General features: G+C 50.4%; 1 protein-coding gene across 1 annotated transcript; it reads left to right on the top strand.

Annotated features, from left to right (window-relative positions):
* The first annotated feature begins 9592 nt into the window (after positions 1-9592).
* Positions 9593-21145, top strand: LOC140390527 (zinc-binding protein A33-like). The gene is made up of 6 exons (XM_072475698.1): positions 9593-10336; positions 10427-10522; positions 10616-10849; positions 13823-13845; positions 13943-14058; positions 18528-21145. The coding sequence occupies exons 1-6, from the start codon at positions 9926-9928 to the stop codon at positions 19082-19084; spliced, it is 1437 nt and encodes a 478-aa protein (XP_072331799.1). The 5' UTR covers positions 9593-9925; the 3' UTR covers positions 19085-21145.
* Positions 21146-21422: the final 277 nt, after the last annotated feature.

Here is a 21422-nt window from a genome sequence, read left to right as displayed (position 1 = left end):
CCCCCCAGGACCCCGGAGCCCGCCCACGCCGCCCTTGTCCCGCCGTTCAAAAGGTGGTTTAATCCACGCCGGCGGGACAGGCAATTTATCGGCGGGACTTCGGCCCATCTGGCCCAGAGACTCGAGCAGGGGTGCCCGCCAACCGGCGCGGCCCGATTCCCGCCCCCGCCGAATATCCGGTGCCGGAGACTTCGGCAACTGGCGGGGGCGGGATTCACGGCAGCCCCCGGCGATTCTCCAACCCGGCGGGGGGTCGGAGAATGACGCCCCAGGAGTGGGGAAGATTCTCGAGTCAATTATAAAAGATGTAATAACATAAGATTTGGAAAGCATTAACAGGATTGGACAAAGCCAACATAGGCTTATGAAGGGCTTCAATAATCCACTGGAGTGTTTTCAGGATGTAACTAGTAGAATAGATAAGGGAGAACCAGTCGATGTGGTATATTTGGATTTTCAGAAGGATTTTGATTTGGTCCTTCACAAGAGGTTAGTTGGCAAAAATTAAAGCACATGGGATTGTGGGAATGTACGTGGATCAGGAATTGGTGATAGACATGAAACAGAGTGGGAATCAATGGATCTTTTTCCGAGTGGCAGGCAGTGACTAGTGAGGTACCACAGGGGTCAGTGTTTGGGCCCCAGCTGTTCACGATATATAAACACAACCTGGATGAGGGAACCAAATGTAACATTTCTAAGTTTGTGGATGACACAAAACTGGGTGGAACTGTGAGTTGTGAGGAGGATGCAAGGAGGCTTCAAGGTGATTGAAACAAGTTGAGTGAGTGGACAAACACATGGCAGATGCAGGATAACGTGGCTAAATGTGAAGTTATTCACTGTGGTGTGAAAAACAGAAAGGAAGAGGATTATTTAAATGGTGATGTATTGGGAAGTGTGGATGTACAAAGGGATCTGGGTCCTTGTACACCAGCCAATCAAAGTGGAGAGGCAGCTGCAGCAAGCAATTAGGAAGGTGAATGGTTTGTTGGCCTTCATTGTGAGAGGATTGGAGTTCAGAAGTAGGGATGTGGCACTGCAGTTATACAGGACCTTGGTGAGACCACACCTGGAGTATTGTGAGCAGTTTTGGTCTCCCTGCCTGAGAAAGGATTTACTTGTCACAGAGGGAGTGCAGCGGAGATTCACTCGGCTAACACTGGGGTTGGGGGGGACAGTGCAATGAGGAGAGAATGATTCGACTGGGCCTGTGTTCACTCGGGTTTAGAAGGATGAGAGGAGATCTGATTGAAACGTATAAAATTCTAACAGGGCTGGACAGACTAGATTCAGGGAGGATGTTTTCCCTGGTTGGGGAATCTCGAACCAGGGGACACAGTCTCAGGATACGGGGAAGACTATTCAGGACTGAAATTAGGAAATATTTCTTCATTCAAAGGGTTGTGAACCTGTGGAATTCTTGACAACAGGAGGTTACCACAAGTCACTGAATATATTCAAGAAAGAGACAGATAATTTTTACATTTCAATGGCATCAAGGGGTTTGGGGAGAAAGCGGGAATGTGGCATTGAGATAGAGGATCAGACACAATCATATTGAATGGTGGAGCAGGCTCGAAGGGCCGAATGGCCTACTCCTTTTTTATATGTTTCTGTGTTTATGTGTGGGGTTTGGGGGGCGGGGTTGCCCCTGTGCTTGTGGGGGGTGGGGTTGCCCCTGTGCTTGTGGGGGAGGGGGTTCCCCGTATCCGTGGGGGTGGGGCTGTATTATTTTAACACAGATCAGGGCGCCCCGATCTCGGTGGAGCCGGCGTTGCCGGATCTATCAGGCCCCGCCCTGCCAGCGTGAGGGTGAAAACCACGGCCATAGATTTTCTGAGCTCAGAGTGCCAGAGAATCTGGAGAGAAAACTCAGCTGTGCAGCTGGAGAGCTACACACCGGCTTTCTCTCTCTAACCAGCTCTCTGTGCACAGAGAGCAAAATCCCACCCAATGCGTCAAAGAGCAGCACGGAGTTAATTCCTTATGGATTGTGAAAAAGGGTCAGGAATGACCAGGATGCTGAAGAGAATGGAGATTCTCGTCATTCACAAAAAGTCCCATCTGGTCAGTGTGTGAAATAGTCCCTCCGAATCAAACTGCCTCTGCCCGGCTTCACACACCGATCCCTGTTTGGGCAGAGATGTGAAAGTGAGTGTCTGCCTCCTCAAAACCAGACCGTTCCCGATTGGCAGCTTTGATTGGCAGCCTGCCCTGGAGAAGGAAAACTCTGATTTGAAACCCCAGCCATGGGTCAAATAGTAAAGTCTTCATTGGCTGACAGTGCGGAAGGAGACAGACAAGACCAATGGTCTGGATGTAGAAAGAGCTGCTGAGGCCCTCCAGCTTGTTCAGTATCGAGGAAAAGGACAAGTGTAAAGTTAAAAGCTGCAGCCTTTCAGCTGCTACACTGTGACACACATTACACCAGTGCAGCAATAGCTGCCTCAGAGCAGAGAGCGGCTCTGTACAAACCTCACCCACTTCAATATACTCACTGTGCAGCTTGTTCAACAAATCAACTCAACCAACACCCCCAGCATCAGTATGAAAAGCCCTGAGGGCTGGGGGAGGAATCAGCCAGCACCAGAGACATTTCAGACTCGCTTTTAATGTATTTTTAAAAGTATTTTTATTCTCCTTTTACACATTTTCTCCCGCATTTACACCCATCAACAATGAACAATAATCAGCAAGATATGTCAAACCCCATAATAACAACGATCCCATCCGCCCACCAACTCCCAAACATCAGCCCACATGTTTACATAAACAAATGACAAAAAGGAATCAGGGATTACCCATAGTCCCCCTTAATCTACACAGCCCCCCTCCCCCCCCGCCCCCTGTCCCCCCCACCCACCCACCCCCAACTAATGTTCGATGTTATCCAGTTCTTGAAAGTGCATAATAATTAGTGTCCATGACTTGTAGAACCCCTCCGAGCTTCCCCTCAGTTCGAACTTCACCTTCTCAAGGGTCAAGTATTCCAACAGGTCCCCCCGCCACGCCAGATCACTGGCTGGAGAGGATGCTCTCCACCCCAGCAGGATCCGCCTTTGGGCGATCAACGAGGCGAAGGCTATGATATCTGCCTCCGCACCCGTTTCCAACCCTGGCTGGTCCGACACCCCGAATATGGCCTCCTGAAAACCCGGGTCCAGTTTCACACGCACCACCTTGGAAATGACCCTAAACACCTTCTTCCAGTACTCCCCTAGCTTTGGACAGGACCAAAACATCTGAATGTGATTCGCGGTCCCCCCCCTCCCGCAACGCTCACACACATCCTCTACTCCTTCAAAAAAATCGGCTCATCCTCGCCCTCGTGAGGTGCGCTCTATATCAGACTCGCTTTTAATTCAAATATTATTCTTGGAAAAAATTCAGATAACCTTGTAATTCTCCAAAGCTGATTTTTATCAAAAAATCTTCATTTTCACAGTGATATAAGTTTCAGTCAAAATTCATAACAAATAAATACCAAACATCCAACTTGAGTTGGAGTCAGGCTGGGTTTACGTAAAGGGAAGGTCAGGAGGAGCTGGACAATATGTTTCAGTTTGTGTTTCCCACAAAGTAAAACACAACTTGACCATCCGTGCCTGGGGCTGCTTTGAGACAGAAGTATATGAAGGAGAGCAGCAGGCTGCCAGTCACTCACAGGACACAATCCCCACCTCCTCCCTGTGGTGTTGGGTGTTCTGACACACAGAAGAGCCAACACAGTTGCATATGGTACAACGCTTCTTTATTTAAACTCACTATTTACAACTTGGTCTTTGCACTCTGCACGTGGGGGGCTCCCTGCTTGTGGTGTTTCAACAGCTCTTTCTTGTTTCCTTCTCCCCAGACCTACTGACCTCCAGGTGTCGTGCTCGTGCTTTTTATGTGGTTGGTGTTCTGGGGCGAAATTCTCCCCCAACGGCGGGATGCCCGCCGACTGGCGCCAAAGCCGGCGCAAATCAGACGGGCATCGCGCCGGCAAAAAGGTGCGGAAGTCTCCGCATCTTTGGCGGCCTAGCCCCAACATTGAGGGGCTAGGCCGACGCTGGAGGGATTTCCGCCCCGCCAGCTGGCGGAAATGGCGTTTGTTGCCCCGCCAGCTGGCGCGGAAATGCGGCGCATGCGCGGGAGCGTCAGCGGCCGCTGTCAGTTTCCCAGCGCATGCGCGGGAGCGTCAGCGGCCGCTGTCAGTTTCCCGCGCATGCGCAGTGGGGAGAGTCACTTCCGCCTCCGCCATGGTGGAGGCCGTAGCGGAGGCGGAAGGGAAAGAGCGCCCCCACGGCACAGGCCCGCCCGCGGATCGGTGGGCCCCGATCGCGGGCCAGGCCACCGTGGGGGCACCCCCCGGGGTCATATCGCCCCGCGCCCCCCCCCAGGACCCCGGAGCCCGCCCACGCTGCCTGGTCCCGCCGGTAAATACCAGGTTTGATTTACGCCGGCGGGACAGGCAATTCCTGGGCGGGACTTCGGCCCATCCGGGCCGGAGAATCCAGCGGGGGGTCCCGCCAACCGGCGCGGCCGGATTCCCGCCCCCGCCCAATCTCCGGGAGCGGAGACTTCCGCGGGGGCGGGGGCGGGATTCACGGCGGTCAACGGCCACTCTCCAACCCGGCGGGGGGTCGGAGAATGACGCCCCTGGTCTGTGATTGGTTGTGGTGTTGTGTACTCTGATTTGCCTGTTAGTGTGTCCATCATGATGTGTGTGTTTGAATATCATGACATCCCCCCTTTTTACAAAGATATGTGCCTACGTGGTAATAAATATGATCGTGACGTGAGTGCATCTAAGAGTGTGTGTGTGTCGTGTGCAGCATGTGTCTATGACGGAACTATGTACATGGGGCGATGTCGAGTGCGTCACATGAATCCAGTTGTACCATAACATAACAGAAATGCGAACGAGAGAAGAAGAAAAAAAATTTGAACAGTTGTCCAGTCAGACGACATCTGGAACGATAAACAACAACAGGTTATCATGTAAAATTGTCCAACTTATTAAACATATGAACTGTATTATAAGTCCATTCTAATGGGTTTGCGACGAATTCGGGTTGACCGCCTTAAGGGTGGATCAAGAACCACCGGCTGCTGTGCAGGCATGGCCATGGGTGGCGATGGAAAGGGCGTGATGTGCGGCAGCTCCACAAAGTCATCCTCGGAAGCCTGTTGAGGATCTGGCGTGTTGTGTGGCTGTGAGCGTGGAAGTCGGCGAAGGGCGCGCCGATTGCGGCGACGCACGGAACCATCCGGCATGCGAACCAGGAACGAGCGGGGAGCCACTTGTCGGAGGACTTCGGCCGGTGCTGACCAGCCACCATACGGTTGATGGACGCGTACTTTGTCTCCGGAGGACAGGGGGGGCAGGTCCGTCGCTCGTGTGTCGTACCGACCTTTCTGGCGATCACGCTGCAGTTGCATGTTCCGAAGAACCGCCTCATGGTCTGTTGTCGGTGCCAGGACGGAAGGTACCGTCGTCCTGAGGGAGCGACCCATTAGTAGCTGCGCTGGCGAGAGGCCCGTGGATAACGGGGCCGATCGATAGGCCAGCAAGGCAAGGTTAAAGTCCGATCCGGCATCAGCCGCCTTGCACAGGAGCCGCTTTGCGATGTGGACACCCTTTTCAGCCTTCCCGTTCGATTGTGGATGCAGAGGGCTGGATGTCACATGAGTGAAACCATATGCTGCGGCAAAGGACGACCATTCACGGCTGGCAAAACAAGGTCCATTGTCTGACATGACAGTCCTTGGAATGCCATGGCGAGCAAACGTTTCCTTGCAGGCCCCAATGACTGCGGACTACGTCAGATCATGGAGAGGCATGACTTCCGGGTAGTTTGAGAAGTAGTCTATAATAACAATGTAATCTCTGCCGAGCGCGTGAAATAGGTCAACACCCACCTTCGCCCAGGGGGACGTCACCATCTCGTGTGGTAGAAGTGTTTCCGGAGGTTGCGCTGGCTGAAACCTCTGACAGGTTGTGCAGTTGAGCACCATGTTGGCTATGTCTTCATTAATACCCGGCCAATATACCGCCGCCCGGGCCCTTCGTCTGCATTTTTCGACGCCCAAGTGGCCTTCGTGTAGTTGACGAAGAATCATCTGGCGCACACTGTGTGGAATGACGATCCTATGCGATTTCATAAGGACCCCGTCTATATTGGTGAGATCATCTCGCACATTATAAAACTGGGGGCACTGCCCTTTTAGCCACCCTTCCGTCATGTGGCGCATCACTCGCTGCAGCAGAGGGTCAGTCGCCGTCTCTGCGCGTATGTGGGCCAGACAAGGATCATCAGCTGGCATATTTGCTGCTGTCAGAGTCACGTGTGCCTCAATTTGACGCACGAACCCCTCCGCATCTGGTGGTGTGCTCACTGCTCGGGAAAGAGTGTCCGCCACTATGAGTTCCTTCCCCGGAGTGTAGATCAGTTCAAAATCGTACCTCCTGAGTTTAAGTAAGATGCGCTGGAGGCGAGGAGTCATGTCGTTCAGGTCTTTGTTAATGATGTTGACCAGGGGGCGGTGGTCAGTTTCGACCATGAATCGTGGCAGGCCATACACATAGTCGTGGAACTTGTCCAGTCCAGTTAACAAGCCCAGGCATTCTTTTTCGATTTGCGCGTAGCGCTGTTCGGTAGGGGTCATGGCTCGTGAGGCATACGCAACCGGGGCCCATGATGACGTGCTGTCTTTTTGCAGGAGTACCGCTCCAATACCAGATTGGCTGGCGTCTGTTGAGATCTTTGTAGGGCGAGTCGCGTCAAAGAAGGCCAGCACTGGTGCCGTGACCAGTTTGTGCTTGAGCTCCTCCCATTCCCGCTGATGCGACTGGTGCCAGTTGAATTCCGTCGATTTTTTTACGAGATGGCGCATGTTTGTTGTATGAGAAGCCAGGTTGGGAATGAACTTCCCAAGGAAGTTGACCATGCCCAGGAATCTTAAGACAGCCTTCTTGTCAGCCGGTCGTGGCATGGCTGTGATGGCGCTAACCTTGTCTGCATCGGGACGGACCCCGGACCTTGAGATGTGGTCCCCGAGGAATTTCAGCTCCGTCTGGCCGAAAGCACACTTCGCACGGTTGAGACGCAGGCCATTTTGCCGTATGCGGGTGAAGACACGTCGAAGACGATGCATGTGTTCCTGCGGAGTGGTGGACCAAATGATGATATCGTCCACATATACACGTACCCCTTCGATGCCTTCCATCATCTGCTCCATAATGCGGTGGAATACTTCAGATGCCGAAATGATGCCGAATGGCATCCGGTTGTAGCAGAATCTGCCAAAAGGGGTGTTGAATGTGCATAGTCTTCGGCTGGCCGGGTCCAGTTTGATCTGCCAGAATCCTTTGGACGCATCCAATTTAGTGAATATGTTGGCTCGCGCCATCTCGCTGGTGAGGTCTTCTCGTTTCGGGATGGGATAGTGTTCCCGCATGATGTTGTTGTTCAGATCTTTTGGATCTATACATATACGGAGCTCGCCAGAGGGCTTCTTTACACAGACCATGGAGCTGACCCATGGCGTGGGCTCCGTGACCTTGGATAGGACCCCTTGGTCCTGAAGAATCTGCAGTTGTGCCTTGAGGCGGTCTTTGAGAGGCGCAGGAACCCTGCGAGGTGCGTGAACGACAGGGATGGCGTCCGGTCTGAGTCGAATCTTGTACGTGTGTGGCAATGTCCCCATGCCTTCAAAAACCTCCTGGTTGTGAGCGAGGAGGGAATGGAGATTCGCGTGGAACTCAGCATCCGGGAAGTCGGATATCTCATCTGGAGAGAGAGACATGATGCGCTGTACCAGGTGAAGGACCTTACACGCTTGTGCGCCCAGTAACGAGTCCTTTGATGAGCCCACAACTTCGAAGGGGAGTGTGGCCGTGTACCTCTTGTGAGTCACCTGTAGCTGGCAAGATCCTACGGACGGGATAACGTTCCCGTTATAGTCAACCATCTTAAGCCGGGATGGTGTGATGGGTGGTTTGACCTTCATGGCCTGGACTGCAGAGTAAGCAATCAGGTTGGCGGATGCGCCGGTGTCCAGACGGAAGGCGACGCGCGATCGGTTGACCGTCAGGGTGGCACACCACTCATCGTCTGGATTGATGGCATTGACCTTGTTGACATCAATGACGGCAACTCGGAAGTCATCCTGGTCATCTGCATCACTTAACTGGAAGTCGTGATGCGTGGGCTGGACGGTCCTGACTCGTGTGCGAGGTTGTCGAGGATGCGCCGGATCCATGGGTTGAGCCGCACGACAGCGGGCTGCGTAGTGGCCTATCATGGCACATCTGTTGCACTGTCGGTATTTTGCAGGACATTGCCCTTTTAAGTGTAGACCTCCACAATTGCTGCACGTCATGACGTCACGACGTTCGTTGCGCCACTGCGCATGCGCAGTGCGATCTTGCGGTGGGCGCGCCTGCGCAGTGCGTCCCTCGTTGTGGCCGTTATTTTTGGCGCGCACCTGCGCGGGAGACCGCGAAAAGCGCGGGAAGCGGCCGCTGTCGTCTGGGCCGTGGGGCGGGAAGAAATCGACGGCCTGGATGCGTTCAACGTCGTGGGCGGCCTGGCTTGCCGATTCGACGGCTGGGGACCCCCTCCGTGCCAACTCGGACGCCTGAAATCGGGCAAAACGGCAGGTAGCATTTTCATGGAGGACACAGGCTTCCACAGCAGACGCTAAGGTGAGGCTCTTTATTTTAAGAAGCTGCTGGCGTAGGCCACTAGAGGCAACGCCAAAAACAATCTGGTCCCTGATCATGGACTCTGTAGTGGTGCCGTAACCGCAGGACTGCGCTAGAATCCGGAGGTGCGTCAAAAAGGGTTGAAAAAGCTCCTCCTTACCTTGCAGGCGTTGCTGAAAGATGTATCTTTCGAAAGTTTCGTTTACTTCAGTTTGAAAGTGCTGGTCCATTTTGAGGATGACCGTGTCATATTTGGCCTGGTTTTCGCCTTCCTCGAACACCAGTGAATTAAAGACATCGTTTGGGTGGGGGCCTGCGTAGAAGAGGAGCATTGCAATCTTCGAATCATCCGAGGCATTCTGTTTTTCGGTGGCACGGATGTACAGGTCAAATCGCTGCCTGTAGAGCTTCCAGTTGGTGCCTAGGTTCCCCGTGACTTGCATCGGCTGCGGTTTGCCGGTGTGGTCCATGTCCAGAATGGCAGGTTAGTAGGCAGGTATCGATCCACTCCTGTACCATGTGGTGTTGGGTGTTCTGACACACAGAAGAGCCAACACAGTTGCATGTGGTACAACGCTTCTTTATTTAAACTCACTATTTACAACTTGGTCTTTGCACTCTGCACGTGGGGGGCTCCCTGCTTGTGGTGTTTCAACAGCTCTTTCTTGTTTCCTTCTCCCCAGACCTACTGACCTCCAGGTGTCGTGCTCGTGCTTTTTATGTGGTTGGTGTTCTTGTCTGTGATTGGTTGTGGTGTTGTGTACTCTGATTTGCCTGTTAGTGTGTCCATCATGATGTGTGTGTTTGAATATCATGACACTCCCATCCTCTCTCCACCCACCCCCACCACCAACAGACCTTCACTCCCATCGCCTGGGTTCAATTATTCCCTGTTGCTCCCTCTAATCCTGTTTACTCCTGATTCTGCTCCGGGTTTTGTCTCCAGCTCTCAAAGTGGGCAGGACCGAGAGCAGCAAATAACAATAATTCCTTGATGTGGAGATGCCGGTGTTGGACTGGGGTGGGCACAGTAAGAAGTCTGACACCAGGTTAAAGTCCAACAGGTTTGTTTCGAATTGCTAGCTGTCAGAGCACTGCTCCTTCCTCAAGTGAATTCCTTGAGTATTGCAGTGAACGTCATGAGGGAATTACTGAACTGAATATGTTCAGTAGTGGAGCAGGAACATTGAAACTGAAAGTGGTTTGAATCAGGAAGTGCTGAGTGTGAACATGGCTTCCAGAGAGCAGGAAGAAAGTTTGTCCAAGGATTTAATTTGTTCCATTTGTCTTGATTTCTTCACTGATCCGGTTTCACTGGAGTGTGGACACAACTTCTGCCGCTCCTGTATCACCCAGTGTTGGGAAAAGAAGGAGATAAACTCCTGCCCGGAATGTAGACAGGAGTTTCCAGAAAGAATCCTCAGAGGAAGTCGGATCTTAGTGAATCTGGCTGAGAAAGCTCGAAAATTAAAGCTGAATGGGAAAGAGAAGGAAAGTAAACTTCACTGTGAGGAACATCAGGAAGAACTGAAGCTGTTTTGTGAAACTGACAAGAAATTGATCTGTGTGATTTGTAGAGATTCGCGGAAACACAAATCTCACAACTTTCTGCCGATTGTAGAGGCTGTTGAAATCTACAAGGTAAAAGGGAACAGATTTGATCCCCTGATTGTCTGATCACATTTTCAGGATCTAACACTTTTATTTTCTGATTTTCTCTCCCAATCCCAGGATGGGGTGAAATCTTCCTTCGATTCTCTCACAGAGAAGAAATCGACGGTTCTCGAAATGGAGCAGCAGCAGAAACAGAAGATTTCCCAAATTAGGGTAAAGTCTCCCTGTGCTGAGCTTCCAAATTTAATCCATTATTTTGTTGTTTATATCACAGAAACATATTATTTTTAATGTTTCTTCTTGTAGAAACAGTCGGTCAGTCTGCAGAGCCACATCACATCCGAGTTCACTAAAATGCACCAGATTCTCACTGAGAAAGAGCAGCGTTTCATCCGAGATCTCAGGGAAGAAGAGGGAAAAATTCTAAAACCAATGGAGGAAAATCTTTGTGAAATTCAGGAGAATTTAAATTCTATTCAGGAGAAACTCTCAAAGTTGGAAAACCAGTTGGAACAAAAAGACGGAGTGAGATTTCTGAAGGTGAGGGATTATATTTCAGTTTCGTTCAGTGAAAGTTCACAGTCACAACATGATTCACACGAGCCTCCTCCCATCCTACTTCATTTCCCTGTCAATATATCCTTCTGTTCCTTTCTCCCTCATCTGTATCCAGCTTCTCCTTAAATGTAGCCCTGGCTTTCCCTGGGTGGGTGGAATTTAATGCTGTTCCCCCCAGGGTACATTTAGTCAGGGTGTGGGGTGAGTGGAAGGGGACTTTCATAGAATTTACAGAGCAGAAGGAGGCCATTCGGCCCATCGAGTCTGCACCGGCTCTTGGAAAGAGCACCCTACCCAAGGTCAACACCGCCACACTATCCCCATAACCCAGTAACCCCACCCAACACTAAGGGGAATTTTGGACACTAAAGGCAATTTATCATGGCCAATCCACCTAACCCGCACATCTTTGGACTGTGGGAGGAAACCGGAGCACCCGGAGGAAACCCACGCACACACGGGGAGGATGTGCAGACTCCGCACAGACAGTGACCCAAGCCAGAATCGAACCTGGGACCCTGGAGCTGTGAAGCAATTGTGCTATCCACAAGGCTACCGTGCTGCCCCGGGACATGGGGAATGACACTGTGTGGAGCTTCTGTTGTCTTTCCATCTCTACACAGATTAAGTCCGTGGTGGTAAGTCTTGTGCGACAGCCTTCCTGTAACCAATTCAGCCCCTTCACAGGGCAATGAATGTTCTCATCCTGCTGTCACTGGTATTCCCCCAGCAATGAGCAGGGGTCTCACAATACGGGAAGCCTGAAAATCAAACCCTGTTGGGATTACTGGTGGAATATTGGGAGGGGGTGGGGGGAGAGGTGGTGGGATTGAGGATGTAGCGGGAATGCCCTTGTTCAGTTGCACTGTGTACCTGATTGAGGGACTGTAAGAGGTTCACGCTCCCGTTTCCTCTGACTGATGGTTCTCGACTCGAGGATTTTGTAAAGAACAAAATTACACAGACACGGGGATTGGCTCAACCACAAACTTGTTGTTTAGTGAAAACACTCCCAACACCCGAATACAAAGAGCTGTAAATAGTGTAAATCACATCACACAGCATTTAATTGGTTTTCCAATTTAAATCCCTCCACAATTTAACCTCGGCTTCCACATAAACACACAAATCACCACAACTTATTAAAAAGCCTCTCCTGAAAATCCACAGACAAAACCCCACATTTCAGCCCAAACGTTCCTCAATTCAAACCCAAATCCCCCCCGGATTTGGATGTTACACTGAAGTTATTTTAAAACCTCAGCCCCAATCCCCCTCGGATTTGGCTGATAAATTACAATTCCCCACCCGGCTGCTCCTTCTGGTGTGAATTGTAGGCCCGGGAGCCAGGTTGACCGTTCTTGACCCTCCTTCTTGACTGCAGTGCCAGACCCTTGGATCTTGTCCTTTTAATGATGATTCTTATCGGAATATCACAAACACATTTCCTGAAGCCATCCTGCTGGAGGGTCAGTGCTCAGCACCTTTCAATCTCTTTGCACACTCATTTTCAATCCCAGGGTCGCGGCGTTCCGGATCGCGGGAAGTGGGATCCTCATAAAATCCAACCCATGGGGTTTAAACTGAATTGAAAAAGCAGCAGTTAATGATGTTGGAATCAGGTTTAAACTGGCTTCACAGACTCATTAATGAGACTAATTAACTTCCTGCCGCTAGTCCGGTGCATTGACCCCTTCCCGACTCTGACTTAATCCCGGGAGGTTTTCCTGCCAACAACAGACTGAGCCGTGTCCTCGCGTGTGATTCCCTGTGTCCGGACACCATGCTCGCTGCTGTGACAGACTGGAGTAAATTCCACCCCGTGTGACAGTGAGTTCCACATTCCCATCACTCTCTCGGGAAAGAAGTTTCTCCTGAACTCCCGATTGGATTTATTTGTAACTTTATGGTTGTGTTATGTAATTTGGAAGAACACAAGCTGCCACTTGATGCAGTTTTGAGTAAAAGTTGCTCCAAACTTTGAAGTGAGTTCAATGTGTTTTATAGAAATATTAGCACAGTTCTCAATGAGTTCGACTCTCTGCTAATCTAAATGTAGTAACTCAGTCTAACTGAACCAGCCTTGCTCTGAGCCACGTGCTGGGGTGTGATGCTGAGGATACACCCTGTCTCACTCTCTAGATGTTGGTCTGTGGAAAGAGGCGGGGTGAGTGCCTCATCCCTTTTATAGTGAGATACCACCCCTCAGTGTCCTGACTGCTCATTGGTCGTGTCCAGATTCAGTGTGTTCATTAGCTGCATGTTTGCATAGCATAGAACATACTGTGCAGAAGGAGGCCATTCGGCCCATCGAGTCTGCACCGACCCACTTAAGCCCTCATTTCCACTCTAATCCCATAACCCAATAACCCTCCAAACCTTTTTGGACACTAAGGGCAATTTAGCATGGCCAATCCACCTAACCTGCACGTCTTTGGACTGTGGGAGGAAACCGGAGCACCCGGAGGAAACCCACGCAGACACGGGGAGAACGTGCAGGGTTCGCACAGTTAGTGACCCAGTGGGGAATCGAACCTGGGACCCTGGCGCTGTGACGCCACAGTGCTACCCACTTGTGCTACCGTGCTACTATATCATGACATATATTATGTTTCTATCCCTATTTCTGGATTCTCTACAGTATCAACATCTTCACTGAATCTATCAAACCCGACTCCTTTCATCATTTGAAAGATCTCTATCAGGTCTTCTCTTTTCTACAGTAAAGTTGATCAATCTTTGCTGTTAGTTGAAGCCTCTCAGTTGCTGTCAATCTTTTTGATACTTTCTCCTGTGCTTCAATATCCTTTGTGCAACATCCTCTTTCTATTCCATGTCTGCAGCAATGGGAATTGACAATTCTCAGCAGCTTGTAACAATGTGAGGGTCATTTCTGCTTTCTGGATATAGACAGTCCGTCTCTGTCAACTCAGATTTGTGTTTTGTTTATTTCAGGAGGAAGCATCTCGGAAGAGGAGGTAGGACATGAACTTTACTGAAACTCAGGGCAAGTTGGTAAAATTACTCAGCAAAGTGTTTATGGTCAATTTATAATCAACTCTTTAATATTTACAGGATTAGCGATGAGGATAAAAATCTGTCACTAGCAGATGATGTCCTGTCCATCGGAAAATACAACAGCCCTTTCCCGTTCCCAGTGTGGAGAGAAATGCTGGATGTCATTAACCCTGGTAAAACTCAGATAAGTTCCTCTGTCCTGATTTATATCTTATATTTCAATCATTATCCATATAAATATCAAAGACACCGGGCGGGATTCTCCGGTCCGCCAGCCCCCTTTTCCTGGGCAGCGGCCCTCACCGGCAGCAGGATTCTCCGTCTCCGCCACCTGCCAATGGGATTGCCCATTGTGGCCACCCCACACCGCCGGGAAACCCGTGGGCGTGGGAGCGCTGCCGGCGCAACGGAGAATCCGTCGGCAGAGAGAATGTTTAAGAGCTTTGTTATAAAGAAATGAGGATAAAAATGGTCCTGATTGGAATTAAAGTCTGATTCATGCACCTAATCCACTTTCTAAACATCATTCTCAGCTTGGTCAGCTGAAACTGTCGGCTCCCTAAACATCACCAATACAGGAACTCTCAGATGAAGCTCTGTCTCCAGAACCCATCCATACTTTACAAACTTCAGCAAGTGGAAACTCCGCCATTCCCAGCTGAACCTTTCCTCCCCGAAAATCCCGGAGTGACCGTATCTAACCGCGTGTTTCCCGGCGCTCGCAGTGCCGAGAAACACATGGCGATAAAACGCCCCCCACGTTGGGTAAGGTGCCTGTGGGGAACGCGGGGCCGAGGCCGCTCATCGCCCCGTTTTGTGCAGTGAGGAGCTCCGCTTGCCCGAACTCCTCAGTGCAGCGAGAGATCGGGACGCCATTTTAAAATGATATCCCGATCTCCCAGGCCACCGACGCCAACCCGACACCCCCCTCCCAAGACCCAACTCACTTTGGGAGGGCCCCAGCTCCCCCCGCAACACACACGCTGGACACCCCCAGCCCGATCACCAGCACACAGAAAATGGCAGCCTGGCACATTGGCAGTGACAGCCTGGCAGTGCCCTTGTCAGCTAGCAGTGTGATGCGACCATCAATTCACTCAAAGAGACGAGGAGAAGTAAACCGTGGTTTTAATCAGCTTAGAACAGTGCCTGCCTGCGACTGGTACAATACTGGGAACCGCCTGCAGGTCAGCTGCTCTTTATACTTCCTTTCAAGGGGAGGAGCCATGGGCAGAGCCCGTACATGCCCCAACATATCCCCCTGTGGGTGAAGCCACACAATGGCCCATAGAATATAGAACATAACAGCGCAGTACAGGCCCTTCGGCCCTCGATGTTGCGCCGACCTGTGAAACCAATCTAAAGCCCATCTACACTATTCCCTTATCGTCCATCTGTCTATCCAATGACCATTTAAATGTCAGGCAGAGCATTCCACGCCCTTACTACTCTCTGAGTAAAGAACCTAACTCTGCCATCTGTCCTATATCTATTTCCCCTCAGTTTAAATCTAAGTCCCCTCATGCTAGACATCACCATCCGAGGAATAAGGTTCTCACAATGCATCCTATCTAATCCTCTGATCATCTTTTATGCCTCCATTAAGTCACCTCTTAACCTGCTTCACTCGAATGAAAACAGCCTCAAGTCCCTCAGCCTTTCCTCATAACACCTTCCCTCCATACCAGGCAACATCCTGGTAAATTTCCTCTGCACCCTTTCCAATGCTTCCACATCCTTCCTATAATCCGGCGACCAGAACTGCACGCAATACTCCAAATGCGACCGCACCAGAGTTTTGTACAGCTGCAACATGACCTCATGGCTCCGAAACTCAATCCCTCTACCAATAAAAGCTACCACACCGTATGCCTTCTTAACAACCCTATCAACCTGGGGGGCAACTTTCAGGGATCTATGTACATGGACACCAAGATCTCTCTGCTCATCTACACTGCCAAGAATCTTACCATTAGCACAGTACTCTGTATTCCTGTTACTCGTTCCAAATGAATCACCTCACACTTTTCTGCATTAAACTCCATTTGCCACCCCTCAGCCCAGCTCTGCAGCTTATCTATGTCCCTCTGTAACCTGCAACATCCTTCCGCACTGTGCACAACTCCACCAACTTTAGGGTCATCTGCAAATTTACTCACCCATCCTTCCACGCCCTCCTCCAGGTCATTTATAAAAATGACAAACAGCAGTGGCCACAAAACAGATCCTTGTGGAACACCACGAGTAACCAAACTCCAGGCTGAACATTTCCCATCAACCACCACCCTCTGTCTTGTTACAGCTAGCCAATTTCTGGTGGAGCCCACAGGGTTAACAACATAACACAACAGCAGAACATGATACAAATGCACTGGTGAATTATTAGCACTATACATTCCCCACACAGGGCCACCTGGGTGCCTGTGTGCTTTGTTTGGGGTGAGCTCTGCTATTCCCCTGCTTCCCCTGCAGTGGGGCTGAGCTTCTGATGAGTGAACTGAGGAGTGGCAGCACCTGGTGTGTCACTGATTGAGCTTGGCCACGCCCATCCCGGTGATGGCTCAGCCGGGGTCTGAGGCTTTCCAGAGGGGCGGCCTGGGTGGCTCCCAAATGACCAGAGGCTCTGTGAACATTTCCAGGACACAGTGAGCAGTCAGCAGAGTGAGCAGCCAGGGGCCTGTGAGTAGCACCAAAGGGGTGTGTTTAAAACCCAGACTGCAGCAATGGGGGTCTGAGCCAGGCCACCCCGATCCCGAGGGGGACACCCCGAGTGCACAGACCTGTCACCAAGTCGCTCCCCGTTACTCCCCCCGGCCCAGGCAGCCCCCCCAGCAAGTCCCACAATTATTGAGGCTTTTTGAGGGTTTTTCCCCTCTCTCTGCCCCTCAGCAGCCATGGAGCCCAGTCCCCGTTTGTAAATACTTGCACTAATTCACACCCGCGAGACTTCTGCCTGAGAGGGGCGGAGCATCGTGGAAGGGCGGAGCATACTGTGTCCAATCCGCTGATTAGATTTAAATCTATGTAAATGAGGGTGTTACATGGGCCCGCTGCAGGGCACAAACTTTGATTTCACCGCCAGGGAGGGACTGGAGCCTGGCGTTGGAATCAGTGCCGGGCACAAACCTCGATTTGTGCATTACGCCCGATTCTCCGCCCGATCGCACTTCCGGTGCCGTGAAGCGGAGAATCCCCCATATTTGTTTCCACGGAGCAGAACGGAAATATCTCGGTGTTGAGATCTTCATCTAAATTTGAGAAGAAGTTAGTTTATTTTGATGATGTCACACACACCCCACACACGCAGTTACACACACACACACACACACACACACAGTTACACACACACATCGTTACACACACACAGTTACACACACACACAGTTACACGCACACACAGGGACACACACACAGTTACACACACACAGTTACAGACACACACACAGTTACATCCACACTCACAGTGACACACACACACACAGTTACACACACACACACACACCGACACACACACAGTTACACACACACACAGTTACAGACACACACACACAGTTACACACACACCGACACACACAGTTACACACACACCCACACACAGTTACACACACACACACACACACACAGTTACACGCACACAGTTACACGCACACACAGTTACACACACAGTTACACACCCAGTTACACACACACAGTTACACACACAGTTACACGCGCACACGGTTACACACATACATAGTTACACACACACAGTTACACACACTCAGTTACACACACACACCCACACAGTTACACACACACAGTTACACACACACATACACCGACACACGCAGTTACACGCACCCACACCGTTACACACACACACACAGTTACACACACACTTACACGCCCACAGTTACGCACCCACCCACTGTTACACACACACACATGCATACATTTACACACACACACAGACACACAGTTACACGCACACACACAGTTACATGCACACAGTTACACACATACAGTTACACACACAGTTACACGCACACACACACGCACACACAGTACACACTCAGTTACACACACACAGTTTCACACACGCAGTTACACAGTTACACACACACACAGTTACACACAGTTACACACACACACACAGTCACATACACACAGAGTTACATACACAGTTACACACACACACACAGTTACACACACACACTGTTACACACACATAGTTACAGACACAGTTACACGCAGTTACACACACAGTTACACACGCACACTGTGTCTCTCCCCGATCCCCAGTGAGTCCCTCCCCCGATCCCCAGTGAGTCTCCCCGATCCCCAGTGATTCTCCCCCCGATCCCCAGTGAGTCTCCCCGATCCCCAGTGAGTCTCTCCCCAATCCCCAGTGAGTCTCCCCCCGATCCCCAGTGAGTCTCCCCGATCCCCAGTGAGTCTCCCCGATCCCCAGTGAGTCTCCCCCCCCCGATCCCCAGTGAGTCTCTCCCCGATCCCCAGTGAGTCTCTCCCCCCGATTCCCAGTGAGTCTCTCCCCCGATCCCCAGTGAGTCTCTCCCCCCGATCCCCAGTGAGTCTCTCCCCGATCCCCAGTGAGTCTCTCCCCGATCCCCAGCGAGTCTCTAATTTTCTGTTTTTTCTCCCAGTCTCTGTGACCCTGGATGTGGAAACAGCGAATCCCTGGCTCGAGGTGTCTGAGGATCTGAAGAGTCTGAGACGGGCCGGGACCCGGAGGAGTCTCCCTGACACCAGGAAGAGGTTTACATACTGGTTCTGTGCGCTGGGATCAGAGGGATTCACATCGGGGAGACATTACTGGGAGGTGGAGGTGACGGGGAATCGGGGCTGGAGACTGGGAGTAGCCGCAGAGTCTGTGGAGAGGAAGAGAGATGTCAGACTGAGCCCAGAGACTGGATTCTGGACCATGAGGCGGTTTGATGATCAGTTTAATATAAATTCCTCTCCTGAATCCCGTCTCCCTGTCGGTCAGATCCCCGGGAAGGTGGGAGTTTATCTCAGTTATGAGTCTGGGACAGTTTCATTTTACAACGTGGACACCAAGTCCCATCTCCACACCTTCACCGGGAATAAATTCACTGAGAAACTTTATCCTTTCTTCTCGACTTGGGATGTAAACCAGTTTCTGAGAATCTGCTCCGGTTCTGATCCGGATCGGGAAAGGGGCGGGGCCTCGGGGTGGTGACATCATCACTGACATCACAATGACTTGAGGGTCAGGGGCAGAGTTCAGGGGTTGGGGGTCAGAAACTGCCCTCGACAACAGTTTGTCACTAAATGTGTTGGTTAATTTGCAAATTGTAAAATCCCAATCAGACTGTAAATAAAAACAACGCAAATAAAAACGTCAGAGGATTAAAATAAAAAGGAAATTAAATATCTTGAACTTTCCCTTGCAGTTCATTGTAGTGCCGGTTTCAGCCACACGATGGTGATGTCGAGCTGTACAAAGATCAGTAAAGTTTTACAGCGCAATATCGCCACCTGCTGCTGGATACCTGGTACTGGCAGGAATACCAACAACTCAAAATGCTTAATCGCTGATCAGACAATTCAGGCAGGACCTTTCTTCACAACTGAAAGAGAATTGAATCAGAAACAAAGGAGGGAAAGTAAACATGAGCCTGGACTTCCCACTTCCATGTTCCTGTCACACACCGAGTCCCTATCGGGAAATTCCACACAGCCGGTCTGGACAATGTTCAGAAAATCCCAGGTTGGGAGAGTGAGATTTCCCAGTTTGGGATCTTGCTGTGTGTCAGGAGCTGAATTCACAAATCTGAGCGTGTATTCCGAGTACAGAGAGGATAAGAATGTCCTCCTGGTTTAATAACTGGGACATTGGTGGATAGTTCGAATGACCAAAAAGGTGAGGAGGGGTTATTGGGTTACGGGAATAGGGTGGAAGTGAGGGCGTAAGTGGGTTGGTGCAGACTCGATGGGCCGAATGGCCTCCTTCTGTCCTGTATGTTCTATGTTTTAGGTCCAGTCTGTGGAGAGGGAAACAGAGTTGACGTCTCGAGTGGAATATGAATCTTTTTCAGATGATTTCCAGCAGTCTCAGTATTTTGTTTTTATTACAACAGATCGAATTGTTAGATTGTATAAATATAGTTTACTTGATGCAACAACATTACTTGTCAGCAAAACAGTAAACCTAAAACCACAAACTGTTTCTGGATTTATTTTTAACCCAGCAATTTCTCAGAATCTTTATGTTATTCAGACCCTCAAATATATTTCAATGTTCAATTAGTTCACACACCTTCACTTCAGTCACTAATATCTGCTGATGTCTCTCCAGGGTTCCTCTGTTTTGATCTTTATTCAGGTAAATAAATAAAATCATTTTTTACATACAAATCCTAATTTCCGTGGAGCCACACCGCCCCCTGCTGGTTGAGATCGGGTCTCCAGAGATTTATTTGTCCTGCATTACTGACTTTGCTGGTGGTGCTGGAACACAGCTGTTTCTTTTTGGGGAGACGATTCTGTTGACTGTTTACAAACTTAACTATAACTAGTGAAGGGAGCATCACTGTTTGTGTCAGTGAGTGGCTCCATTAGTCTGTGTAGATATTAGGGATGGACAACAAATGCTGGCTTTGCCATTGACACCCGCCTGTTCTGAGCTGCCACCATGTTCTGAGATTGGGTTCTTTGGCTCGGACTCTGGGTCTGGGACGTGGTTCTCAGACAGACTGGAGACAGACTTTAGTATCCGCTTCAACACTTGTTTATTAGGATTACTTCTGAACCGGTTACAGAATAGGCACGTAGCTCTTAGGCATGATTCCAAACTCTCCCTCGAGAGTCGAACACATGACTGACGAGAGTCATTGTTACATCATCATCAACGTCACACAATAGAATATCCCACCTGTTAACCCTTTAAACACATCAACCCTTTCTAGACACGTTTGTCATAATATACACCAGTATATCATGGTGCAGACACACACTGATGGACACACAGTGGGACCAATCAGCATACCAACACCGCAGCCAATCACCAGTGAGAGCACACGCATTATAAAGACAGGGGGCATCAGAGTTCCCGCTCATTCGAGTAGCAGCTAGCTGGGAGCACAGAGCTCCCAGCCTGCAACACAGACATTCACCATGTGCTGAGTGCATCTACTGGTTAGGACAAGGCAAAGGTCTTTAGTTAAAGCTGGTATCGTATTTACCCACAGTTCAAGTATGTTTAAATAGTTAATCTTTCAATAAAATAGTGTTGCACTACTTCAAGTGTTGGTGACCTACATGTGATCCAGAACACCCAACACATCATGATACCAGGAGTGGTTGCATACTAGCACTTCTTAGACCTACCTGCAAGTGATCTGCCTTCCGCCAGCATTCCGTCATCCTGCAACCTGGACAACATCAGCCCGCCGCCGCCGCTCCGCATCGCCGGCAACCTCGGGGCCAACTGGAAGATTTTCAAACAGCGCTTCCAGCTCTTCCTCGAAGCCACGGACAGGGAGGGTGCCTCAGACACCAGAAAGATTGCTCTTCTG

The sequence above is a fragment of the Scyliorhinus torazame genome, chromosome 14 (genome assembly GCF_047496885.1).
Source record: "Scyliorhinus torazame isolate Kashiwa2021f chromosome 14, sScyTor2.1, whole genome shotgun sequence".
In the NCBI taxonomy this organism is placed as follows: Eukaryota; Metazoa; Chordata; class Chondrichthyes; order Carcharhiniformes; family Scyliorhinidae; genus Scyliorhinus; species Scyliorhinus torazame.
This window is presented reverse-complemented; position numbering and strand designations above follow the sequence as displayed.